Source organism: Arvicanthis niloticus, chromosome 30 (assembly GCF_011762505.2).
Source record: "Arvicanthis niloticus isolate mArvNil1 chromosome 30, mArvNil1.pat.X, whole genome shotgun sequence".
Classification (NCBI taxonomy): domain Eukaryota; kingdom Metazoa; phylum Chordata; class Mammalia; order Rodentia; family Muridae; genus Arvicanthis; species Arvicanthis niloticus.
This window is the reverse complement of record NC_133438.1, coordinates 6,335,106-6,359,412: the sequence shown is the minus strand read 5'-3', so window position 1 is coordinate 6,359,412 and position 24,307 is coordinate 6,335,106. Positions and strand designations below refer to the sequence as shown.

Below are 24,307 nucleotides of genomic sequence, written 5' to 3'. Positions count from 1 at the left end.
GCCTGCAATCCCACCAGGAATGGAGGAGTGTTCCTCTTTCTCCATCCTTGCCAGCATCTTCTGTCATGTGAGTTTTGAACCTAGCCATTCTGACTGGTGTGAGGTAGAATCTGACTGTTGTTTCCCTGATGACTAAAGATGTTGAACATTTCTTTAAGTGTTTCTCAGCCATTTTGAAATTCCTCTGTTCAGAATTTTTTGTTTAGCTCTGTACCTCATTTTTAGTAGGGTTATTTGGCTCTCTGGAGTCTCACTTCTTGAGTTCTTTGTATATATTGGATATTAGCTTTCTATCAGATGTAGGATTGCTAAAGATCTTTTCCCAGTTTGTTGGTTACTGTTTTGTCCTATTGACAGGGTCCTTTGCCTTACAGAAGATATTCAATTTTATGAGGTACCATTTGTTGATGCCACCAACACGCTGGTGTTTGAAGCAGTTCTGTGGTAGGGCATTGTTAACATGCTTTGTTTGTAATATCATTTGTGTGATTGGTGTATATAATATAATCTTTCTATAGCCAACTTCATTGCATCCATGTAAAACCATGTGTGAGAGGTTTGGAAATGATACATAAAGTTGATGTACTTTCAGTTAAACTCTCAACTGCTGCCATATGCAAAACCAATTGACTTGTTAATAAATAACTTGAGTCATTGTGATGTAATCACTTTTTGGGGGGGACTGGAGAGGTGGCTCAGTGGTTTTGAGCACTGGCTGCTCTTCAAGAGGCCTGTGGTTCAATTTCCAGCATCCACATAGTGGCCCACAACTCCAGTTCCAGATAATCTGACATCTTCTGGTCTTCGTGAGTATGAATATCCATGTAGGCAACACACACACACACACACACACACACACACACAGACAAATAGGAAAAAAAATCACTGCTTAAATCAACAAAGTAAATTTACAAATTCATTTAGAATTTCTACATGGAAAATCCTACAATAAGCCAACAATGACAGGTGTAGATCTTCAATCTGAATAGGTGGACCTTCAGTTACTGGTCTTACTTCATTAGCTGGGACTTCAAGTACAAGGTTGAAATTGTATGAAGAGAGTGGACATTGCTGTCTTCTTTACAACTTAACGTGAAATCTCTCACTTCTTACCACTAAATATGATATTAATGTTGGTATCTTTAGTAGGATCTTATTCAGTGGAGAGAGTTCTCTATCCTTAGTTTATGGTGAGTGTTTATAATGAACAGATTTTGAGAATTGGCTAATGCTGTTTCTTTATCTCCCTTTATGACATTATTATGTTTGTTTCCACTTTTACTTGGTTGTTGTGATTGGTGATAATAACTGGTTTGGGGGTTGTTGGACCATCATTGTATAATAGGGTAAATCTTATTTGTTCATTATGTATTAAACTTGTTACACAGCATTATACTAAATTTGCATGACCAACAATAGAAAATGTTCTGATAATGGTATATTAGGGAATATTTTTCAGTATAATAGCATCATAAAGAAATCACATGGATACACTTGTATGGGTGATGTGCTCTAATGGGATCAACATCATATGTGAGATCTTCCATTTACTGAAGTTTTGTTATGTGATGTTTGAGTGATATTTGTTGAAGACTTAGTACTTATGCTTATAGGAGATATCCATGTATGCTTTGTTTTCTTATAATGCACTTGTCTGGAGCTGGTGTTAGATTATGATGCTGGCCTCACATGGGCTAGGTCACTTTTAGTACATGAGTGAGCAATTACCCTGTTGGGCTTCTTTCTAGCATCTGACCAGATCATTCCAAAACTGGAATAGGAATGTGTACACCTTCCACGAGTTTTCTACACTGAAAGATGTTCTTGATTCTGTCATGATTTCATGAGAGCCTGGAAGCCTCAGATATTTACTCTGTGGAAGAAGGAGTCATCTCATGTTTCACAGCCATGAGTTTGAATAGACTGCATATCATCGAGCTTTAAACAAGCATGGTCAATGCAAAAGGATTCCACACAGGAACCACTCAGCTGAGAGACTGTGGTCTTTTTTTATCCACTATGTGGTCAGAACTGTTCTCCAACAAACCCAACACTGTAGAAAAAAGCAAAAGCTCATTGCTTTTGTCTCAGGGAGAAAATCAGAATCATCTTAACTTTACCGAATTTTGAGACTTCTCACTAACTTAAAGATTGCTGTTTGCAGCTTGAGAGGAGGAATAGGGAGCACCCAGAGTGAACCGAGAGACAAAGGGCTAGATGGATGGAGCAGAAATAACTGAGTTCCTGGAAAGTCCCCTTACACCCAAGGTTCTTCCCTTATACCCAAGTCAGTCAGCTTCATGCAGGAACCAGAAAAGAGAAAGCAGAAGTTGCTGTGGTAGAAGTTCCAGCCCCTGCCTTCCTGCATGTTTCTCATGGTGAGTTGGGGGTAGGGCACTACCCATTTTCATGAAGTCTCATTATATCAAAGGACTGTTTGTCTCCTGTTTCATACATTGGTTTCTGGGTCTCAGAAATTGCTAAAGTCTTGATATAAAGCAAGGAAATATAAGTTACACAGCAAAACAATTTTATGTATTAATATATGGATGGACTTTGAAATATACTCAATAAAAGGGTGGAAAACACAGTGTCACTTATTAGGTAAGTACAGCTCTATAAGACGTCCAGGATAGACAGTTCCACAGAGGAATAAAGCAGGAACTGAGAAAGTGTGATAGAAGTGAATGCAAAATTTGTACATGGTTCTCTTGAGGGTGGTGACAGTGTACAGTGTAGAGATAGACAATTTTTCTGATTGTATAAACTTCATGTGAGCAAAAAACTTATTGATTTTGTAGAGATCAACTTAATGATCTGAATATGTTTGTATCAATTTTTCTTTTCATCCTTTTATATTTGCACCTAGGAAATAGTGACATTGTGAATTGATTTGTTTTCTGATATTTTGATGAAAATGTTTTTGAGATCCAAGTATTTCCTGGTGGGCTGTCCAGTATTACTTAAGTACAAAATCATGTTATATGTAAACAAGCCTATTTTGATGTTTTGCTTTTTCACTTGTGCTTTATTTCTTCCTCTTCTTTACTGTTCTAGCTAAAATACCAAGAACTAGGATGAATAAGAAGAAAAGAAAAGGGCTGGAGAGATGGCTCAGTAGTTAAGAGCACTGACTGTTCTTCTAGAGGTCCTGAGTTCAATTCCCAGCAACTACACAGTGGCCCACAACCATCTCTAATGGAATCTGATGCCCTTTTCTGGTGTGTCTAAAGACAGGTACAGTGTATTTAAAAATATTAAATAAATACATCTTTTTAAAAATGAACTATAAAAGACATTCAAGTAGGCAAGGTGAGGATGTGAGAACAGCTGCTCATATGAACGTCTACATCCCACTGAGGTATATTTTGAAAAAAGTAAAAGCATTTGTCATCATAGTTACAGAAAACATGCTTTCAGTTCTTCCCAATCTAATACAGTATTGCTCAAGGGTACAAATAGGACAGAACAATTTATCCTTACTTATAAATGCTATGATATTATGCATACAGGGGCCCAAAAACTTTTACCAGAAATCTTCTAGAAATGATAAACACTTTCATAAATGTGGTACTATATAATATTGACTTATAAAACTCAGTAGCCTTTCTGAATATCAGTAGCAAATAAGCTTTCAATGAAATTACAGTAACAACCTCATTCAAAATTGTCTTATAAAATAAAAAAAAAATTATATGGGAATAAACCTAATGGAGGAGTTGAAAGACCTCTGTGATGAAAACTTCAAATTTTTGAAGGAAGACATTGAGAAAGACCCTTGCATATGGAAAGACCTCTTTTGTGTATATGGATGAAGGACTTAATATTGTGAAAAGTAACCATCATTCCAAAAATAATTTGCAAATTCAATGCAATCCCAATCAAAGTACCAAAACCTTTCTTCACATACTTAGGAAAAAACATCTCATTTATATAGAAACACAAAGGAAGCCCTAGGATAGCCAAATAAGTCCTGACCAAAGTGAATGGTGCCGGGGATCTCACAATACTTGATTCCATGTTGTACTACTGAGCCATATCAAATAACACAGCAAGGTACTGGCACAAGAGGGATTTAGATAAATGGAATGAAATAGCAGATTCTAGGTTTGACAAAAGCATAACATTTGACAAAGATGTAAACATTCTTCATGGAGATGTAAAAATGGGCATGGAGGAAAGATAGGTCAACCAATGATAATAAAGGTAAACACAGATTTCAGTTATGCAGAAAAATAAAACTAAATTCTAACATCTTGTGCTGTAAAAGGTTGAACTTCAAATGAAGTCAGGGACTAGTACAATTATAATACACTGTACATATGTTCTAATTCTTTAGTAATGGTAACAATAGCAGCAGCAACAACAACAGCAGTAACAATAACAAAAGAACATTCAACTGCTCCAAAGAACAAATTTTATCTAAAAGACTATATGGACTTGTCACTAGGGAATGTATTGAAGGCACAGCATTTCTGGACAGTTTCAACTCTTGACTTGATTAGTATTGCTCTGTGGGTTTTAGATGTGATAGAATGGGGTTAATACAGTAGTCCATGTCTTAGCAGTTGGGATATATTAAATATAATTCCTTTTGCCTTCCTTTCTAATAAGATATTGTTACTTTATGAGGCAATTTCAAAGGATCTCTTAGTTGCATTTGGACTTTACAGTTATGGCCTTTCTAGCTTGGTCTGTATATCAGGCCCATGTGGGACCAAGTTTTCCATTTGAGTCAGAGATATTATCATTTTCCTTTTTAAAATACCCAGTGAATGACATTTCCATGTCATTTAAATCTTAAGATGATTTAAATCTTAAATGTATTTAAATGTTAAGATAATGACAAACATGGGCATTGTAATTCTTCCCTGAGCCCTGAAGGGGGTAGGAACTCCACAGGAGGAATAATAGCGTCAACTAAACTTCAGAGACTGAAGCACCAATGAAAGGACATACACTGGCTGGACCTAGGGCCCTGTACAAATATAGTGAATGTGCATCTCAGTCTCCATGTGAGTCCCCATGGAACTGGAATGAGGGCTGTCCCTAAAGCTATTGCCTATCTGTGGAACTGTGGAATCTGTTCCCCTGGATGCGTTGCCTTATGTGGCCTAAATGGGGGATGATATGCCTAGCCCTGCAGAGCCTTGATGTGCCATGGTAGAGGGTATCTAGTGGCAGGGGCTCTCCATCTTCTCAGAGGATGGGAGAGGGAGTATGGGGAAGGGACTGTGTGAGGGAGGTACTGACATGGGGGCAGCAACTGGGATGTAAATGAACAAATAGATTAATGGAAAACAGTTCTTTCTATAAAGAGTGTGGGAAATGACATGATCAGAAGTTCACAAGAAGAGAGGTGGTGATGGGTAATGAAATGGGCAAGGGAAAGGTAGAATAAAATAATATTATATGCTTCTGCCTTATAATGCAGTAACAGTTTTGAAAACAGAAAAGACGACTAGCTTTTAAAAACAGCAAAAAATTAATTCTCTTCTGAATCTATTTCACGGGGAATTAAATCTGTTTCCTCACGATAGCTAGAGTGACTCAGAGTCCCTCACTGGGGAGGATGGTGTTCCCCAGACCTTCAGTACCATCTTTTTATTCCAATGTCATTAGTTGTAAAAGTCCCCTTGCCTTCTTGGCACTTGGCTTAGTTAATTCTTAAGTAACAGGACTGTTCTTTGATCATCTCATTATTAAACTTTACAATTCTCAATTTCCTAGACTAATATGATCTCTAGACTCAAGAATCCGAGTACCCTGTCTCTTTTGTGATGTAAGCTGGGAAAATCCTCATCTCTCGACAGAAAATCTTCTCTAACTTGGATCAAATATATGAAACATCTTACGAATTTGGTTAGTAACTTTTTTCTTGCTGGAACAAAACTCCATGATCAAACCAGCATAAAATATTTAATAAAAAATGAAAAAAAAATTAAAAAATGAGATCTTTAGTTCTGGCTATGCTCACAACTCAAAATATAAAAAGACATTTTCAGTTGAGCTTGTGGTTTCAGAGGTTGCAAGGAAAAGCATGGTGACAGGAACAGCTGACAAGTCACATCTTACCCTTGAAGCAGGAGGAAGAGAGAGAGCAGTGAGAATGACATGAGTTTTTGAAATTTCTTTTTTTTTTTTTTTTTGGAATTTTTTTCTTTTTTTTCTTTTTTCTTTTTTTATTAGATATTTTATTTACACTTCAGATGGCATCCCCTTTCCCCATTCCCCCCCCCACACACCTTAGGAAACCCCTATCCCAAGCCCCCTTTTCCTTCTTGCATTTATATGTTTTTTTAAAAATAATGTTAATCATAGGCTTTATAAGTTTGGAATTGTTCAATCAGAGGTGTAACCCACTGACAAAACTAGATATAACAACTATCTTTGACTGGTGGAGATACTTGAACCTCTGCCTCCCTGTCTCCCCCCTCTTTCTCTCTTTCTTCACCTAGCTTCTCCTCTCTTTCTTCTTCTCCTCTTCTTACTCCTTTGCTTCCTCTCAGTACTCCTCCTACCTTAGCTCCTCCTACACATCACCTTTCCTGTTAAAATGAAACTTTTCTCACAAAATACAATTAGGCAGGCAGCAGATTCAGAAACAGCCCCTGCTCTAGTTGGTGGGCAGATATGCTATATATGTTCTGAGGGCCTGGTCTAGGTCCAGCCCATGCTCACTCTTTGGTTGGTGGTTCAGTCTGAGGGACCCCAAAGGGTCCAGGTTAATTGACTCTGTCTTCCTTTGTAGTTCCTGTCCTCTTCAGGTCTCTCAATCTTCTCTCAACTCTTGCTTGCACATGACTCCCCAAGCTCCATCTAATGTTTGGCTATGGGTCTTTGCAACTGTTTCTAATGGCTGCTGGGTGGTGCCTCAGAAGACAGTTATGCTAGGATTCTAAGACAAGATTTCTTCATCTAGCTCTGACTGTTCTGGAACTCACTCTGTAAACTAGCTTGGCTTCAAACTCATAGAGACCTGACTGCCTCTGCTTCCTGAGTTCTTGGATTAAATGTGTGAATGGCCACTGCCCAGCTCTATTCCATTCTTTATGGAGACACTGAATCATGTGACTTGGTTGAACATGTGGTTTTTCAGGACTTTGTCTTTATAATGAATCAACACTCTCTGCTACACAACCTCTCTTCCAACTCTTATCTAGATTGTAACACAGTTCATGTACTAATGCCTTTCCCAAGATGTTTGTGGGCACATTAGGTTATACAATTGGAAGGTGATGGAAATCCACTGTCAACATCACAGAATATAAAAGCTAGAAAGGGACCATGCATTATGGAAAAACTGTTCAACAAGAGTATTGACGTCTTTATAAGGCTGGAGACATCCAGCATATAAAGGAGAGACTCTGAAGGAGACCCACCCTAGAGTAACTAGTCTCACTCTGACAGTCTATCTCTGAGAATTTCCTCTTGGGGGAGAGCCAAGTAAATAATTCTCCATTTATTTTCCCAGTCTTAAGTCTTGACTCTCTCCATTTATGGTTATGGTGGCCTGTAGTATGAGCTCTGGTTTTGTTTTTAGATCTAGGTAACTTATTAAGTCACTGATTTAATGAGGCATCCTAATTTCTGCCTTGGCTGGGGTACTCCAGGGCTCTTGACTCTGAAACTCCATAGTTCCCTCCAAATGATTTTCATTGGAAGTGATCCCTTTTCTGTATCTCCAGTTCCTTCTCTCTCTCTCTCTCTCTCTCTCTCTCTCTCTCTCTCTCTCTCTTATATGGTTTTGTTTCTGAACTGCAGTATATTTGGCTTCTTCTTTGAAAGCATATTCTGTTCCATTTTGTGTTCTTTCACAACCCAAGAGGTCTTTGATTCAAAGGTACCCTTGATTTCAGTCAGTCCAGTTCAGTCCAGTTCAGTGCAATGCAGTGCAGTGTAGTGCAATTCAGTTGAATTCAGGTCAACTGATTCAAGGTGCCCTTCATTTAATTTCAGTTCAGTTTGGTTAGGTCCAGTATGGTCTTTTCTGGGCTTGTGTCTTTTTCAGTTCAGTTCAGTTCAGTTCAGTTCAGTTCAGTTCAGATTAAGCCTCTGATTCAAGGCTGCCCTTGAGTTCATTTCAGTCCAGTCCAGTCTAATTCAATCCTGTTCAGTTTAATTAAATTCAATTCAGGTCATCCATAATTAATTATTTCATGTAGTGTGGTTTATGATTTATTTCGGTGCTCTGTTAGAATGAATAGCATGAGCTATACCTCAGGGAATATTCTGGATAATTGTCATGATGATGTTTATAACCCCAAGAAAATGAAGAAATAGATACATTATTGTAAACCAGCCAGGCTTCTGTATGTTTTGGGCTCTAAGAAAAATGGTTAATTGCTGTATTCTACATTACAAATGCCAATTTATGACTTGTGTGCCAAGGCTTGGAGGAAAAAGTAAAATATATTAAGCCTGCATAACAAACTCTGACATCTGACCTTTTAGCTTTCACTTAAAGAAGTATCATCTAAGCATTCTTTTTTTCTTGGTACTTAAGAGTGTTGTCTGAATTATTGCAATTGTTTTCTGTTTCCCTTGTCTATTTTTGGTTGTCAACTTGACCATATCTGGCATGATATGAATGGCAAATCTGTAAGATATATTCTGCTCGTTTTGAAATGGTTGAGTCCTCTTCTAGTTTAGAACTTTGAGGGAGGAAGACATACTTTTGATCTGGATCTTGAGGCAGGATGACACACTTTTGCACACCTTTGATTCAGATCTTGAGGCAGGAAGACACACGTTTAATCTTGGCCATACCTTCTCCTGGAAGACTATATAAAACATGGAAGAAGAAAGTTTTTCTCTCTTACCTGTTTACCCTCATCTTGCCAGCACATTTATTCCTTCACTGCCATTGGAGCACACTTTTTTGAGATTACAGCATATACAGAAGTGCTGCTGAGACATCCAGTCTTGTGGGACTGAGTAAATACTAGATTCTTGAACTTTCCATTCACAGCTGGCCATTGTTGAATTAGTTAGTTAGACTGCAGCCTATAAGTCGTTCCAATAAATCCTCTCTTTCTCAATTATGTATATAATCTAGAGATATAGAAAATCTATAGATATATAATGGGACTCAGTAGTTAAGAGTACTGGCTGCTCTTCCAGGTGACCTGTGTTGAATCCCAGCACTCATATTGTGGCTCATAACTTTCTGTAACTCTAGTCCCAGGACACTATTTTGTTCATCCATGGGCACTGCACACATCTAAATAAGCCTATTTAGCACATAAAACACTAGAACTATGGGAACAGTCATGTTTTCTTCCCATACCTTTGAATCTCCTTGGGCTTGTCTTTAAGATAGAGCTCCATGTTAGCTGCACTAGTGAGGTGTCCAGAGTGTCTCTGTTTCTCTGTGTCTTCCTTGTAGTACAAACCTGCATTCCTTCCAAAGCATCTTGAGGGGTGGGGAGATTCCTGGGCAAGGTAAAACCCTATAATAGTGTGTATATAGATTGACTGAAAGAGTGAAGAAATCCCTGTGAAGAGGCTCTGAAAACAGATAAAGAGCCTTCAACCAGAGGTAGATGGGATGGAATGGGATCAGCTAAGGGAGGTACCAGATGTATTTGCTGCTATTTTCCAGTCCTCAGTGTAATGCAGTCATGAGATTGGGGGCAACAGCATCTCTGTAAAAAAGCACAATAGAGTCTAAAACCCTCCCAAATAATAGAACTGGGGAAATGAAACATTAGGAGGTTAGTTCCCTTTTCCATGGAGCTGAAGAAATATGTCATCATGTGATGGGTAGTACTTAGCCTTCCAAGATCACATCTTGTGCTGTTTGCCCATATGGTCAGGCACGTTGGTCCTACTGATAAGCACAGTTGCAGCGACTGGAAGGAGATGCCATGACTATTGCCTTCATTGCCCTGGTCTGTCTTGGTGAGATACAGAGTGGGAAGGAATACTGTGATCTGGGTGGTGGAACTATGCCTCATAGATCTACCCTGGGTCAGATGGTATGCAGAAATCTCTGGGTAGTGGAGGTCCTGCTCTAATTTCAAGGGCAAAACTCTCACAGAGCATTCTCTTCTAGGGCTGACTTTGGTTCCCATGACCCATATACCAGCAGGTGAGTATGACTCAGAAGGTTTCTTCTCCTGAGGACCAGGAGCTAACCCTGGGCAATGGAATAGAGAACAATAGGTGTGGACTGCTCCTGGGTGACACTTAGAGGGTCTTGGGGCTGAGGGATGATATTTGAGGAGCAATGTTCTAGGATCAATTTGTTGATTTCTTTGCAGAGACTATTGGCAAGCCCACACTGAAAGCTCATCCAGGCTTCATGATAACCAGGGGCATGCAAGTGACCATGTCATGTGAGGGTACCTCAAGAGCTCAGGAATACTATCTCTGTAAAGAGGGAAGTCCAGACCCCTGGCAAAGACAGAGCTCCATGGTACCTAGGAATAAGGCTGAATTCTTCTTCCCATCCATTCAACAGAACCATGCAGGGAGATATCACTGTTACTATCAGACCCATGTTGGCTGGTCAGAGAACAGTGACTCTCTGGACTTGATGGTGACAGGTAAGAGAAAACTCAGGGTCCTCAATCCAAGGTTCTGTCCTCAGTAGAGTAACTTCCCTTTGAGGTGTGTTTTATACATCACAACTCTGGAGGAAAAATCAGGAGGTGTTGGTCCCTTTAATATTTGCCATCTTCTTTCCCAGGACTCTACAGAAAACCACATCTGTCAGTCCTGTCCAGCCCAGTGGTGAGATTAGGAGAAAATGTAACCCTCCAGTGTGTTTCACAACTGGGATATGATGGCTTTGTTCTGACTAAGGAAGAATCACAGAAGTTATCTTTGATCCGGGATTCACAGTACATATACTCGAATGGCCAGTTCCGGGCACTGTTCTATGTGGGTCCTGTGACCTCCAGACAGAGAAGAACATTCAGATGCTATGGCTACTTCATGAGCAAACCTCAAGTGTGGTCAGAACCTAGTGACCCTCAAGAGCTCCTGGTCTCAGGTGAGGAATCTCAGATTTTCTTTTGAAAGACAATGGAGCTGATGTAGGTTTTCAGGGAATCCAGGGTTCTCAGTTCCATTGACACAGTGCCTGGAGACAGTAGGACCTATGATACAGAAACCAAGGGAGGGCAGTGAGAGTGAAACATGGAATTTTAGAAGATAGATGGGTTTCCACATGACTCCAATCAGGGATCAACCCAATGATTGGCATATAGTCATATAATAGATGAATTGATATGTATATGAGAGGTTTATGTTATATGAATTGTATATGATTTTATATACCTATAAATCCAAATCCCTAAATGAAAGAAAACATGATGTGTATTTCTTGTGTCTGAATTATTTTGTTTAATATATTAATCTCCAGTTGCACTCAGTGTTTTTACAATTGTTATACACAAATAATTTTGTCTCTCAAATAAATGTGTCTGCAATTGCATCTGGCAGCGTATAAGCATATTCACATACATGTATATTCTATTTTTTGTGTTTACATGCATTTATAATTTTAGAAATTCATCTATAGTATTTTAGGGTTCTCTCTCTCTCTTCTCTCTCTCTCTCTCTCTCTCTCTATATATATATATATATATATATATAGTCGTTTAACAATTTCATACGTAAGTGTTATATTTGCACAATTTCTCTTCTCCCTCTTTTCTCTGAGTCTTACTCAATCTGTCTCAAATTTGTAACCTCTGCTTTTTAAATTATTATTATTATATACACCATATACACATGAACATACACACACACACACACACACACACACACACACACACACATGTTTACAGGCCAGCTTGAATTTGATCCTTATATTTTCTTCCCTTGTCTCCAAACAACTTCAACTGAAGACATCACAGATTCATTAGTTTGATTGTGTCCATTTCTTATTATCTACCTGTTGCTATTTGATCTGAGTAGTTTGATCTGATCCAAGGATGTGCAGTGAAGTCCTGGGAGTGGCATCCATGCGGTAACTATGAAGTCCAGGGTTAGATAACAATATTTTTGCCATTTCATGGGTGTAATTTTCCTGCAATGACTAGAAGTCTCTATTGTGTAGCAGGACTCTGGCTCTTATAGCCTTTCTATCCTACTACTTTGATGTTCCTTATATATTAGTTACATGATTTTTGTTATAGAAGTCCCCATTTGGACTGGGCACACCAATGCCACTTATGTCTATTTTGACCAGGTGTGAAGCTCTACAATAATTCTCTTCTGTTGCAAAAAAAATCTTCTTTGATGAGGAATGATAGAATGCAGTTAGAAATTACATTGGTTTAAGAACATAGCAGTATTGGTTTCTCCACTAAAGTCTGTAATCTCTTCAGATATGGATACAAGTAATATGATGATATGATGTTACATGCTTATTATTGGACTATTTGATAATTTAGGTTAACTGCTTATAAGAACAAATCTGCATTTATGTACACTGTGAGTATATCTTTATGTCTTTGTGGTTGCATTGTTTGTGTCCCTAACCATGGGATTATTAGATGACATGTTAAACAAAAGCATCATGGGAACTGGGTGAGGTGAGTGCTGAGAGAGAGTCCCTCACTGTCACTATTTTGTACACTTGATATTCATGGGGCCCAGAAAATGGGACTTTCTGACTGAATTTTGGGTTCTCAGCTGGTGAATCAGTGAATACCAATCTCAAGGGTAATTATCTTCCTATATTTTATACTTCAAACTGAGCTGGGAGCACATAAAACTTCCCTTATTCTAAACTAGATTATATTTTTCCATCTGAGCTCTCTGGAAAAAGATAAACTCTTTTCCAAAGAAGTGCTTTATCCAGAAGCTCTGAACTGAGCCTAGTCGAGATGAAGAAATCAATCACAACAGGAGGAAGACTGCTACAGTAGGATCTTCATGAAGTTTATGATAAGAATAGTATGACTTTATAGAAAATAAGAAGATAAAACTGGACTAAAGTTCCTTCTCTTGAGTACTTCACACACCCAACATGTCTTTGTTTCTCAGGAGTGCTTGAGATCACCAGCCAACCACAAAACGTGTCAGAAGACAAGACAGGTAAGTAAGAAAGATCCTAGTTGGGTATTTCTGCACAGAGGGTCAGTTTCTATACAGTGCAGGGAGCCTCTCAGAGTAGAAATCCAGTTATCTAGTAGTAGCTTTGGTCAGCCCTGACCTCTTTCTCCACAATCTCCAGCCTCACAGTCTCAGGATCACACGATGGAGAACCTCATATGTATGTGCCTGTCTGGCTTGATCCTAACAGTTCTTGGGATTCTGCTGTTTGATGCTTGCTGCAGCCAGAGAAGGATGCTGAAGGCAGCCTACAGGTGAAGAGGAGAGACAGCAGTAGGCCTTGCATGGTCACCGTGTCTGGAAAATCAATTTAAGATATTAGGTTTTTGATAAGAAAACGTAGTGCTAGTGTTGCAAATAACTTGTGAAAAATATTTAGGAGGGAAATGTGTTTTGAGTGCAGGGAAAGATCTAAATGTTGGGATTGAGAACTTTTCCACCACACATTAAAGCTGTAGACTTTTGTAGATTTATTTTTCTCTTCTCTTGTCAATTCATGTGTGGGGAAACACATCTTACCAGTGAGGTTTGGGTCCCCACCAGTGTGTATCTGCCTTTATTCTCATGTAAACCTTTCCTTTATAATAAATACAACTGGCTTGATACCACGGTTCTGATACCACATTCCCCACTGTGCATTATAATCCTGTGGGTTTTTGTTGTTTGTTTTATTGTTGTCACTATAATTTTTTGTAATAAGGTATTTGACTCAGATGATAACAAAAAATTATGTACAAAAGTCAGATTCCAGAATGAAAAATATCTGAATATAAATGATGGACACTCAGACCATTAGGTATTTATTATATACTCATTGTAAGGTTCCTCCTGATATACAAACACTTCCCTTCATATGTTTAAAGGAACTATCTTTTAGGACACTGTTGTATGGTTTTGAAAATATCATGTTCTTTAAAAAGACCCTGTCTTTGATATTTGCTGATTGGTGTCCAAAATTCTTTCCATGGGCATCTTGAAGTTCCATCCTTTCCATCAGTACTGGTACCAAGGTCAGCCAGTTCCATGTGGGGTACCAAGAAGCACTGATCATACCAGTAGTGGCAACCTTTGTCCTTCCTGTCTGGTTTCATATGAAGATGTTGGGCACTATGAAACTATGGCACATCTTTGCATTCTCATAATACAGAAGATTACTTTTATCCTTAGTTGATATGTGGAACACTTGAGATCTACAAAGAGGAGATCCTTGTCTTATGTTTTCTAGTTCTTTGGTTAAAGTCAAGTGTGTACACTCTTGTTTGACAGGCCCTTGCTCTTGTTAATTGTGTGAGAAGTGAAGTGGTGAATTGAGGCTCTGAAGACTCAGGGAACTGGGTCACATGTCCCAGTTCAGATACAACTTGGACATTATCAAGAAAAAAGACGGTGATCCTGAAGACTTAGGATGCTCAGGCCAGCATGTATGGAGCGCCTGGCCAGGCCTTCACCAGCTTTTATTTGGGCCGTGATCCTCTGAACCTGTTATTGGGTCATTACCTTGATTATATTTACGGGTGTAGACAGTTCCGTCTTAATTGCGGGTGTGACTATTTTCGGGACTGGTGTGTATAAAATGAAGAAAGTGGATTGAGCTCCAGCATGTGTTCACTCATCTTTCTCTGCCTCATGTATGTGGATATAATGTGACTGGTTGCTTCAAGATTCTGTTGCCTAGAATTTTATCAACAAACACCTGTGCCCTGGAGCTGTAGGCTATAAAGGTCTCTTCTTTAAGTTGAACCTTTATCCTATCGTTTTATCATTGTAACAGAAAAAGTAACTAAGATAGGCTTCTTGAGCACCTTCTTTCACAAAACCCAGGCTGTAGCAGAACTGTTCAGAAAACAACAGCTGCTATGAGGTTAGTAGTACAAGGTGACACTATGCTCAGGAGACAGTATTTCATAGCACTACTCTTCATACCACGTTTATCTTCTTTTATGTTTGCTGATCCATAAATTGGGGAATATGGATGTCCTGATTTGATCCAAGCACTTAACAGTCACTTATTCTTCATGGCTTGACAAGTTATAAGTCTATACTATCAATTAACTATTACCAATTATATACAGAAACATATATGACTAACACTGAGACATGTGCTACTTTGCTCATATAAACATAGAAGGTAGTTTCACATCATGTCAACTTAGCAAAATAAGACTAGTATATTCCCCTCTAGGGCCTATAATGTCTCCATTATAGTGGATTTTAAATTGTATATTAAGAAAGCAGTTTATTTTTAATTTTATTGATTTTAAAATTTAATTAATTTTATTAATATTCAGTTTGCACATTTATTTTTAATTTAATTTTCAATCCCTTTGTAAGTCCAGTCTTTATTCCTCTCCTGGTCTGGCCCTTGACTGTTCCTCATCTCATACCTCTTCCCTGTACTGTCTAGAGGAGGATTCCCCCCTCCCCCCCACCATCCACCAGACATCCCCACTCATTGGAGCCTAAAGTCTCTCAAGAGTTTGGTGCATCTTCTCTCACAGAGTTCAGACCAGGCAGTCCTCTGTTGTATATGTGTTGGGGGTCTTGGACCAGCTAGTGAATGCTGCCTGGTTGGTTGCTGAGTATCTGAGAGATCTCAGGGGTATAGCATAATAGTTCCTCTGATATATTTTACAATAAACTTGGTAATTTTGGAGGAGCTAATGTGGGAGAAGTAAGGAGAGGAAGAGGAGAAAAAAGAAGAGGAGTGAGGAGGAGAGGAGGGATGTAGCAGCCATGGAGACCTATGGATGCATTGAGAGCAGTCCTGGGTAATAATTTATATCTAGAATAGTTAATTAGGTTAACAAGTATAATTGTATGGACATCTTGTTAACTGAGCATTTCTAAATATATAAAGGCCTTGGATGATAATTAAGCTTTAGAGTCTTCTTTTTATCAGGTACCACGTGGATGGTGGGTATTGTCTCAGGTTTAGCCAAGCTTTGTGGAGATAGCAGAGTGGACTGGCTGATCTAGCCATCATGGTGGTGCCAGGGCCAGTGCCCAACAAGCTGCTGAAAGTGTCAGAAGTAGATACTTACACCCAAACCATGGTAGAAGTTGGGGACCCCTGTGGTTGAATTTGGGAAAAGCTGGAAGAGGCTGTGGAGGAGGGTGGCTCCATTGGGACGACCAGCAGTCTCAACTAACCTGGACCCCCTTATTGTGGGTAATATTTAAAATGACATGGCGCAATCTAATACAAGAGAAAGTAGAAAATGTCTCAAACTCATTGGCACAGGGGGAAATTTTCTAAAAAGAACTCCAATGGCTCAGGCTCTAAGATCAAGAATTGACAAATGGGACCTCATGAAACTGGAAAGCTTCTGTAAGGCAAAGGACACAATGCCCTCCTAATAGCCAATAGGTCCTCCTATTGGCTATTAGGACAATAGGTCCAATAGGACAACCAGCAACCTACAGATTGGGAAAAAATCTTCACTAACCCCACATCCAATAGAAGGCTAATATCCAAAATATATGAGGAATTCAAGAAGCTAACCAGTAAAAAAACCAAACAACCCAATCAAAAATGGGTTATAGTGCTAAACAGAGAATCCACAACAGAGGAGTCTGGAGTGGGTGAGAAGCACTTAAGAAATTTTCAAAGTCCTTAGTGATCATGGAAATGCAAATCAAAATGATCCTGAGATTCCATTTTACACCAATCAGAATGGCTAAGATCAAAACCTCAGGTGACAGCACATGTTGTCAAGGATGTGGACAAAGAGGAACATTCCTCCATTGCTGGTGGTATTGCAAGTTGGTACAATCACTATGGAAATCAGTCTGGCAGTTCCTCAGAAAATTGGATGTAGTACTACTTGAGGACCCAGCTATACCTCTCCTGGGCATATACCCAGAAGATGCTCCAACGTGTAATAAGGTCACATGATCCACTATGTTTATAGCAGCCTTACTTATAATAGCCAGAAGCTGGAAACAACCCAGATGTCCTTTAAACGAGGAATGAATACAGAAAATGTGGTACATTTACACAATGGACTACTACTCAGCTGTTAAACACAATGACTTCATTAAATTCTTCAGCAAATGCATGGAACTAGAAAATATCATCCTGAGTGAGGCAACTCAGTCACAAAGAACACACATGCCATGTATTCACTGATAAGTTGATATTAGGAAAAAAAGCTCAGAATACCAACAGTACAACTCACAGACCATATGATGCTCATGAAGAAGAAATACCAAAGTGCGAATGCTTCAGTACTATTTAGAAGGGGGACAAAATAATCACTGGAGTTAGAGAGGAAGGGACTTGGAAGGGGAAAAGGAGCAAGAAAAAAGGGGGGGCAGAACTGGGTGTGAGAGGAGGGGGGGGAAGTGTAGAGGGTCAGGAAATTGAAAGGTATGTCACAGTAGGGAATTGGAAACTGGGGGTGCCCATTAGAAAGTCTCAGATTCCTGTAAAGCAAGATTCTCTGAGGACCCAACTGGTATGACATTAGCTAAAATACCCAACAGAGAGGAGAGAGAACTTGTAGAGACCATATCCAGCAGTTAAGCATTTCCCCTAGTTGAGGGATGGGGCCATCTAAAATATTTTAACACAGAATTGGTCGTGTCTAAAGAAATGCAGGAACAAAGAGTGGAGCAGAGACTGAAGGAAAGGCAATCAATCCAGAGACTGCCCCACGCGTGGATCCATCCCACATGCAGACCCCGAACCCAGACACTATTGCTGATGCCAAGAACCACTTGCTGACAGGAGCCTGGTATGGTTGTCCCTTGAGACTCTCTGATGGAGCCTGGCCAATACAGAGGAGGATGCTTGCAGCCAACCATCAGACCCCAGTGTATGAGTTAGGGGAAGGACTGAAGGAACTGAAGGGGTTTGCAACTCCATAGGAAGAAGAACTCTATTAACCAACCAGATCCCCAAGAGCTCCCAGGGACTAAACCACCAACCAAAGAGTACACATGGAGGGACCCATGGCTTCCGCTGCATATGTAGCAAAGGATGGTTCTATCTGTCAACAGTGGGAGGGGAGGCCCTTAGTCCTGTGAAGACTCAATGCCCCAGTGTATGGGAATGCTAGTGCAGTGAGTCAGGAGTTGGTAGGGGGGTGGGTGAGGTCCCCCATAAAAGCAGGGGGGAGAGGATGGGATAGAGTTTGCAGAGGGGAAACTGGGAAGCAGGATAACATTTGAAATGTAAATGAATAAAATAACCAATAAATAAAAGGGAAATCTACTTTATTGGCTATTAGGAGGGCATCTCTCTCTCTCTCTCTCTCTCTCTCTCTCTCTCTCTCTCTCTCTTGTTTCTTGGGACCACTTGCTTGGATAATTTTTTTCTAGCTTTTTACTTGGAGGGAGTGCTTGTCTTTGTTATTGAGGTTTGTTTCTTTTATGCAGCAAAATGCTGGATCTTGTTTGCATATCAAGTCTATTAGCCTATGTCTGTTTATAGGGAATTGAGTCCATTGATATTAAGAGACATTAAAGACAGATGACTGTTAGTTCCTGTTACGATTGTTTTTGTAGGTGTGGTTATGTGTATGTGATTCTCTCCATTTTGGCTTTGTTTTGATATGATTAATATCTTTCTTTTTCTTTTTCTGTACTTTCTTAAGGGATTTATACGTTTCTATAAGGCTTTCTACTTGCTTACCTTCATTTTCCTGCATTTCTTTTAGTGAGTTATTTATATTCTCCTTAAAAGACTATTATCTTCATGAGATAGGATCTTAGGTATCTCCCTTGTGTTGGAGTTTTCCTTCTAGGATCCTCTGTAGGGCTGGATTGTTAGATAGACATTGTTTGAATTTGGTTTTGTCCTGGATTTCTTTGGTTTCTCTATTTATGTTGATTAAGGGTTTTGCTGGGTGTAGTATCCTGGGCTGGCATTTGTGTTCTCTTAGGGTCTACATGACCTTTGTTCAGACCCTTCTGGATTTTGGTGTCTCTGTTGAGAAGTCTGGTGTAATTCTGATAGGTCAGCCTTTATATGTTACCTGGCTTTTTTCCCTTGCAGCTTTCAAAGTTTTTTCTTTGTTCTGTGCATTTAGTGTTTTGATTCTTATGTGACAAAAGGATTTTCTTTTCTGATTCAATCTATTCTGTGTTCTATAGGCTTCTTGTACATTTATGGCCACCTCTTTCTTTAGATTGGGGAAAGTTTTTTTCTATTATTTTGTTGAAGGCCTTTTTCAGGTTCTTTGTGCTGGAACCACTTTGCTCAATTCCTTCACCGGTTTAATTGTGTTTTTCTGTACTTTCTTAAGGGATTTAGACGTTTCTGTAAGTCTTTCTACTTGCTTACCTTCATTTTCCTGCATTTCTTTTAGTGAGTTATTTATATTCTCCTTAAAAGACTATTATCTTCATGAGATAGGATCTTAGGTCAGTTTTCTGATATTCACGTTTGTTGGTGTATCCAGGGCTTGCTGTTGTGGGAGAACTGGGTTCTGATGATGCCAATGTATATTGGCTTCTGCTGGCTATCCCTAGTGTTAGCTGGTTTGGCTGTCTCTGTCTGGTGTTTGCCTCTTGTGTTCCTGAATTGCTGCACATCTCCTGGTAGGCCTGTGACCCTGGCTGCAGCAGATCTCCTGGGAGGCCTTCAGACTCTTGGGTTTTCAGAGGAGCAGTCAAGCTGTTGTCCTGTGTGTAGCTGTTCTTTTGGAAATTCTTCAGACTATGAGGTCTGCAGCAGAACTCCAGGAGTCTTTCAGATTGTTGGGTCAGTTGCCCAGTTGCCCTGAGTGTGGTCGAATTTGTTAGAGGCCTTCAGCCTGTGGTGTCTTTGGAGAAGCAGACAAGATGGTGAACTGCCCTGGAAGAAGGTACAGGCCAGAAGGAGAATGAATTTCAGAGGGTGGGGGCTTTGGGGGATGATGGGTCCCAAGATGGCTGGGCTCTTTGGGATGTCCAGTGGCTGTGGCTCTTTGAGAGGGTCCCTTACTTGTGGCTGTCAGTGCAGTGGACCTCTTGAGAGGCCTTCAGACTGTTGTGTCTTCAGAAGATCAGAGAAGCTGGTGATCTCTCTTTTTTATTTTAATTACTTAATTAATTAACTTCACATTCCAATCTCAGCCCCCCTTTCCTCCCATAACTCTGTCACACAGATCCTCCCCACATTTTCCCCATGCCTTCTCCTCAGCTGCTTTGTTAAAGTCAATGTGAACACTCCCAACTTCTCTTTGGGTATCATCCCCAGGCATATCAAGTTACTGCAGGACTAGGCATGTCCTCTCCCCCTAAGGCCAGACAAGGCTCCGCAATTAGGGGAATGGGATCCATAGGCAGACAGCAGATTCAGAGAGAACACCACTCTAGTTGTGGGGGAATCCACATGAAGACCAAGCTGCCCAGCTGTTACTTATATGTATTGTGGAGAGCCAAGGTCCAGGCCATGCTTGCTCTTTTGTTTTTGAATCACTCTCTGGGAACCCTCAAGGGCCCAGGTTAGTTGGCTTTGTTGGTCTTCCTGTAGAGTTCCTGTGGTTTTGGGTTCATTAATCCCTCCACCAACTCTTCCACAAGACTTCCCAAGCTCCATCTAATGTTTGATTGTGGGTCTCTGCAAATGCTTCCATTCACTGCTGGGCAGAGACTCTTAGAGAAAGTTATGTAGGCTCCCATCTCCAGCAGTGAATTTTTGACTCAATGTACATTATAATGCATGCTCTCCTGTGAGACACACATCACATATGATAAAAAAAAAAGCAATTAACTATTCCTTAAAGAGCATACTATTAATGTACAAGTAGGTAGATGCCTTGCAGGTAGATATTACAGGACATAGGGTTAGGTCAGACCATAGATGTCTTTCCTTTCTTAGCAGCCTATACAATGTATTTGAGATTATGAAGCTTTGAAAATAAGAGCATCAGCTCGTTTTCAGTTTCAGTTCTCTATGTTTTGCAATCAAAGTGTGTGATATTTTTAGTAAAGGGCTGGTATTTGATGGGAGATCAAAAATAATTTTGTGGGGATAATTATAACAACTCAGGGAAGTGTCCCATTCATGGCTCTGAAAAGTCCATTTAATGACCTGTTGCTGCTGGGGATTATCTCTCTATGCATGATGCCTCTATCAAAACTCTTTTAATCTGTTTGTATTAGATTATAAAATAGCAGATTTATATACCACTTTTACATTGATCCCTAGATTTGTTTACCTATGGACTGATTTTTACTATGAGGATTTGGACCCAGGTTTTTCTTCTTTTTTTTTTCTTTTCCTTTTCTTTTTTATTGGATATTATATTTACATTTCAGATTTTATCCCCTTATCCCATTCCCCACACCACCCAGGAACCCCCTATCCCATTCCCCCTCCTGCCTCCACAAGAGTGTGCCCCCACCTAACCCTCACTCCTCCCTCCCCACCCTTGAATTCCTCCCCGCTCCGTGTTCAGCCTACAAGGGACCAAGTATCTCCTCTCCCACCCATGCCTGACAAGGCCATCCTCCCCTAAGTATACACCTGAAATCATGGGTGCCTCCCTTTGTGCTCCCAGGCTGGTGGTTTAGACCCTGGGGAGCTCTGGTTGGTTGGCACTGTTGCTCTCCTCTTGGGGCCACCAACCCTTTCAGCTCCTTCAGTCTTCTCTCTAACTTCTCCATTGGGAACCCTTTATCAGATCAATGGGTAGCTTCGAGAATCCACCTTTGGATATGTCAGACTCTGGCAGACCTCCCCGAGGAGACAGCTACATCAGGCTCCTGTCCTCATGTACTTCCTGACATCCACATCAGTGTCTACCTTTGGTGACTGCACATGGGACAGATACCAGGGTTGTGTGGTCTCCAGACAGCCCCTCCTTGACTTTCTGTCCCACACTTTCTCGCCATATTTGCTCCCTTGAGCATTCTGTCACTTCTTCCAAGAAGGACGGAGGCATCCACACTTGGTCTTCCTTCTTCATGAGCTTCATGTGGTCTGTTAGTTGAATCTTGGCTATTTCAAGCTTTTGGGCTAATATCTGCCTATCACTGAGTAATTACCATGTGTGTTCTTTTGTGATTGGATTAACTCAGGATATTTTCTAGTTCCATCCATTTACTTAAAAATTTCTCGATTTCATTACTTTTAATAGCTGAGTAGTACTCCACTGTGTAAATGTACCACATTTTATCCATTCCTCTGTTGAAGGACATCTGGGTTCTTTCCAGCTTCTGGCTATTATAAATAAGGCTGCTATGAACATAGTGGAGCATATGTCTTTGTTATATGTTTTAGCATCTTCTGGGTATATGGCGAGGAGTGGTATAGCTGGGTCCTCAGGTAGTGCTATGTCCAGTTTTCTGAGGAACCGCCAGATTGATTTCCAGAGTGATTGTACCAACTTGCATTCCCACCAACAATGGGGGAGTGTTCCTCTTTCTCTACATCCTCGACAGTATCTACCATCACTTGAATTTTTTATCTTAGCCATTCTGTTGTGAGGTTGAATCTCAGGGTTGTTTTGATTTGCATTTCCCTGATGACTAAGGATGTTGAATATTTCTTAAGGTGCTTCTTGGCCATTCGAGTTTCCTCTCTTGAGAATTCTTTGTTTGGGCCTGTACCCCATTTTAAAATATTGTTATTTGGTTGTCTGGAGTCTAATTTCTTTGTATATATTGGATATTAGCCCTCTATCGGATGTAGGGTTGGTAAACATCTTTTCCCAATCTGTTGGTTTCCGTTTTGTTCTATTGTCAGTGTCCATTCCTGAACAGAAGCTTTGTTCTGGTTTTTTTTTTTATGAGGTCCCATTTGTAAATTCTTAATCTTAGAGCATAAGCCATTGGTGTTCGGTTCAGGGACTTTCCCCCTGTGCCTAGGTATTCGAGGGTCTTCCCCATCTCCTCTTCTATTAGTTTCAGTGTATCTGGTTTTACTGTTTTTCAATCTTCACTTGTATTTATTTTATATTTTTGTAATCTCATCAGTAATAAAATTATGGAAAGTCTTTAAAAATTTACATTTTTATGTCTTCAGTTTTCCCAATGAAATACTATCTCAGACACAATCAGTTCTAAATCACCAATACTTAATTATAATATATGATAGATGATACAAAAGTGATAGATACCTAACTTTATAAATAGATAAAAAGATAAGCACAAGATAAATAATTATACACATAGAGATGTAATCTATATATAATCCACCCATGTAAATCATAGTGTAGTCTGTAATTAATTGCATTTAGTGATAAATTTTGTGAAGGTGAAACTAAAGTTTGGAGTCATACAGTAAACATTTATTTTTCGAAGAAATATTCTTTAAACCTGTAATCCAGTATACTTTCAAAACCTGTCTTGCAGGCTAGAACCAAACGTAAACTACAGAGGAAATGGTGTGATGACCATACATTTCTGTGCCATGGTCCCTGAGGAAGTCAGGGCAGGAACCCAAGCAATAACCAAGAGGTAAGAAGTGAAGCAGAAGCTTGGAAGGAGCACTGCTCACTGATATTACCCACATTGCATGATCAGCCTTTTTCTCATACATTCTATCATCAACTTCCAAGGGATAGCATTGGCTAAAGAAAAATGAGCTTTACTATATAGATCATTAATTTAAAAAATGTACTGCATCCTTTTTTGCATTGTTCCTTTAATAAGAATTGCAGCTCATTTTTACATACTAATCTTTTGATCCAGAACATTGCTGAGTCCAGGGTCATCATGGCTCTTTCTTCTGTCTACTTCTTTTTTTTCCTTTTTTTAAATTGGATATTTTATTTACATTTCAGATGCCATCTCCTTTCCCCATTTCCTCTCCCTAGAAAACCCCTATCCCATGCCCCCTTTCCTTTTTGCGTTTATACAATTTTAAAAAATGTTAATCAAAGGCTTTGTAAGTTTGTTAATGGTCAGTCAGAAGTGTAACCCAATACCCAACCTAAATATATGAACTATCTTTAACTGCTGGAGACACGTGAACATCTGCCTCCATGTCCCTCCTCTCTCTTTCTCTCTCTCTCTCTCTCTCTTTCTCTCTCTCTCTCTCTCTCTCTCTCTCATCATCTAGCTTCTCCTCTCCTTCTTCTTCTCTCCTTACTCCTTCTCTTCCTCTCGGTATTTCTTCCCCCTTAGCTCCTCCTACATATCACCCTTCCTGTTAAAATAAAACTTTTCTCTAAAAATACAATTAGAGCATGATTATGCCTATTGGTACCAGTGAGGTACAAGATAGTCCTAATACCCAGTCCATCATTTTGTTGACTAACCAGAAACTCTGTCGTCTCTCCCAACTAAAACACTTAGTTTTGAA

General features: G+C 39.7%; 1 protein-coding gene across 6 annotated transcripts; it reads left to right on the top strand.

Annotated features, from left to right (window-relative positions):
* Window positions 1-1,788: 1,788 nt before the first annotated feature.
* LOC143440865 (leukocyte immunoglobulin-like receptor subfamily A member 5) lies at window positions 1,789-24,307 on the top strand. 6 transcript variants are annotated; one of them, XM_076927750.1, is made up of 7 exons: window positions 1,789-2,378; window positions 3,058-3,237; window positions 10,058-10,093; window positions 10,266-10,550; window positions 10,694-10,999; window positions 13,003-13,053; window positions 13,193-14,326. In XM_076927750.1, exons 3-7 carry the CDS (start codon window positions 10,075-10,077, stop codon window positions 13,327-13,329), a joined length of 798 nt encoding a protein of 265 aa, XP_076783865.1. In that variant the 5' UTR covers window positions 1,789-2,378; window positions 3,058-3,237; window positions 10,058-10,074; the 3' UTR covers window positions 13,330-14,326. The 6 variants fall into 6 exon arrangements, with proteins under 6 accessions (XP_076783865.1, XP_076783866.1, XP_076783868.1 ...); XM_076927751.1 differs by lacking the exon at window positions 1,789-2,378 and adding an exon at window positions 2,437-2,604; XM_076927753.1 differs by lacking the exons at window positions 1,789-2,378; window positions 3,058-3,237; window positions 13,193-14,326 and adding exons at window positions 9,793-9,903; window positions 23,356-24,307.

Bases quoted from the DNA above. Each gene is read 5' to 3' on its own strand.
- LOC143440865 (XM_076927748.1), top strand. From the start codon at position 9,870: ATGACTATTGCCTTCATTGCCCTGGTCTGTCTTG. The intron at 9,904-10,057 runs GTGAGATACAGA...ATTCTCTTCTAG, and splicing joins CATTGCCCTGGTCTGTCTTG to GGCTGACTTTGGTTCCCATG. The intron at 10,094-10,265 runs GTGAGTATGACT...ATTTCTTTGCAG, and splicing joins CATGACCCATATACCAGCAG to AGACTATTGGCAAGCCCACA.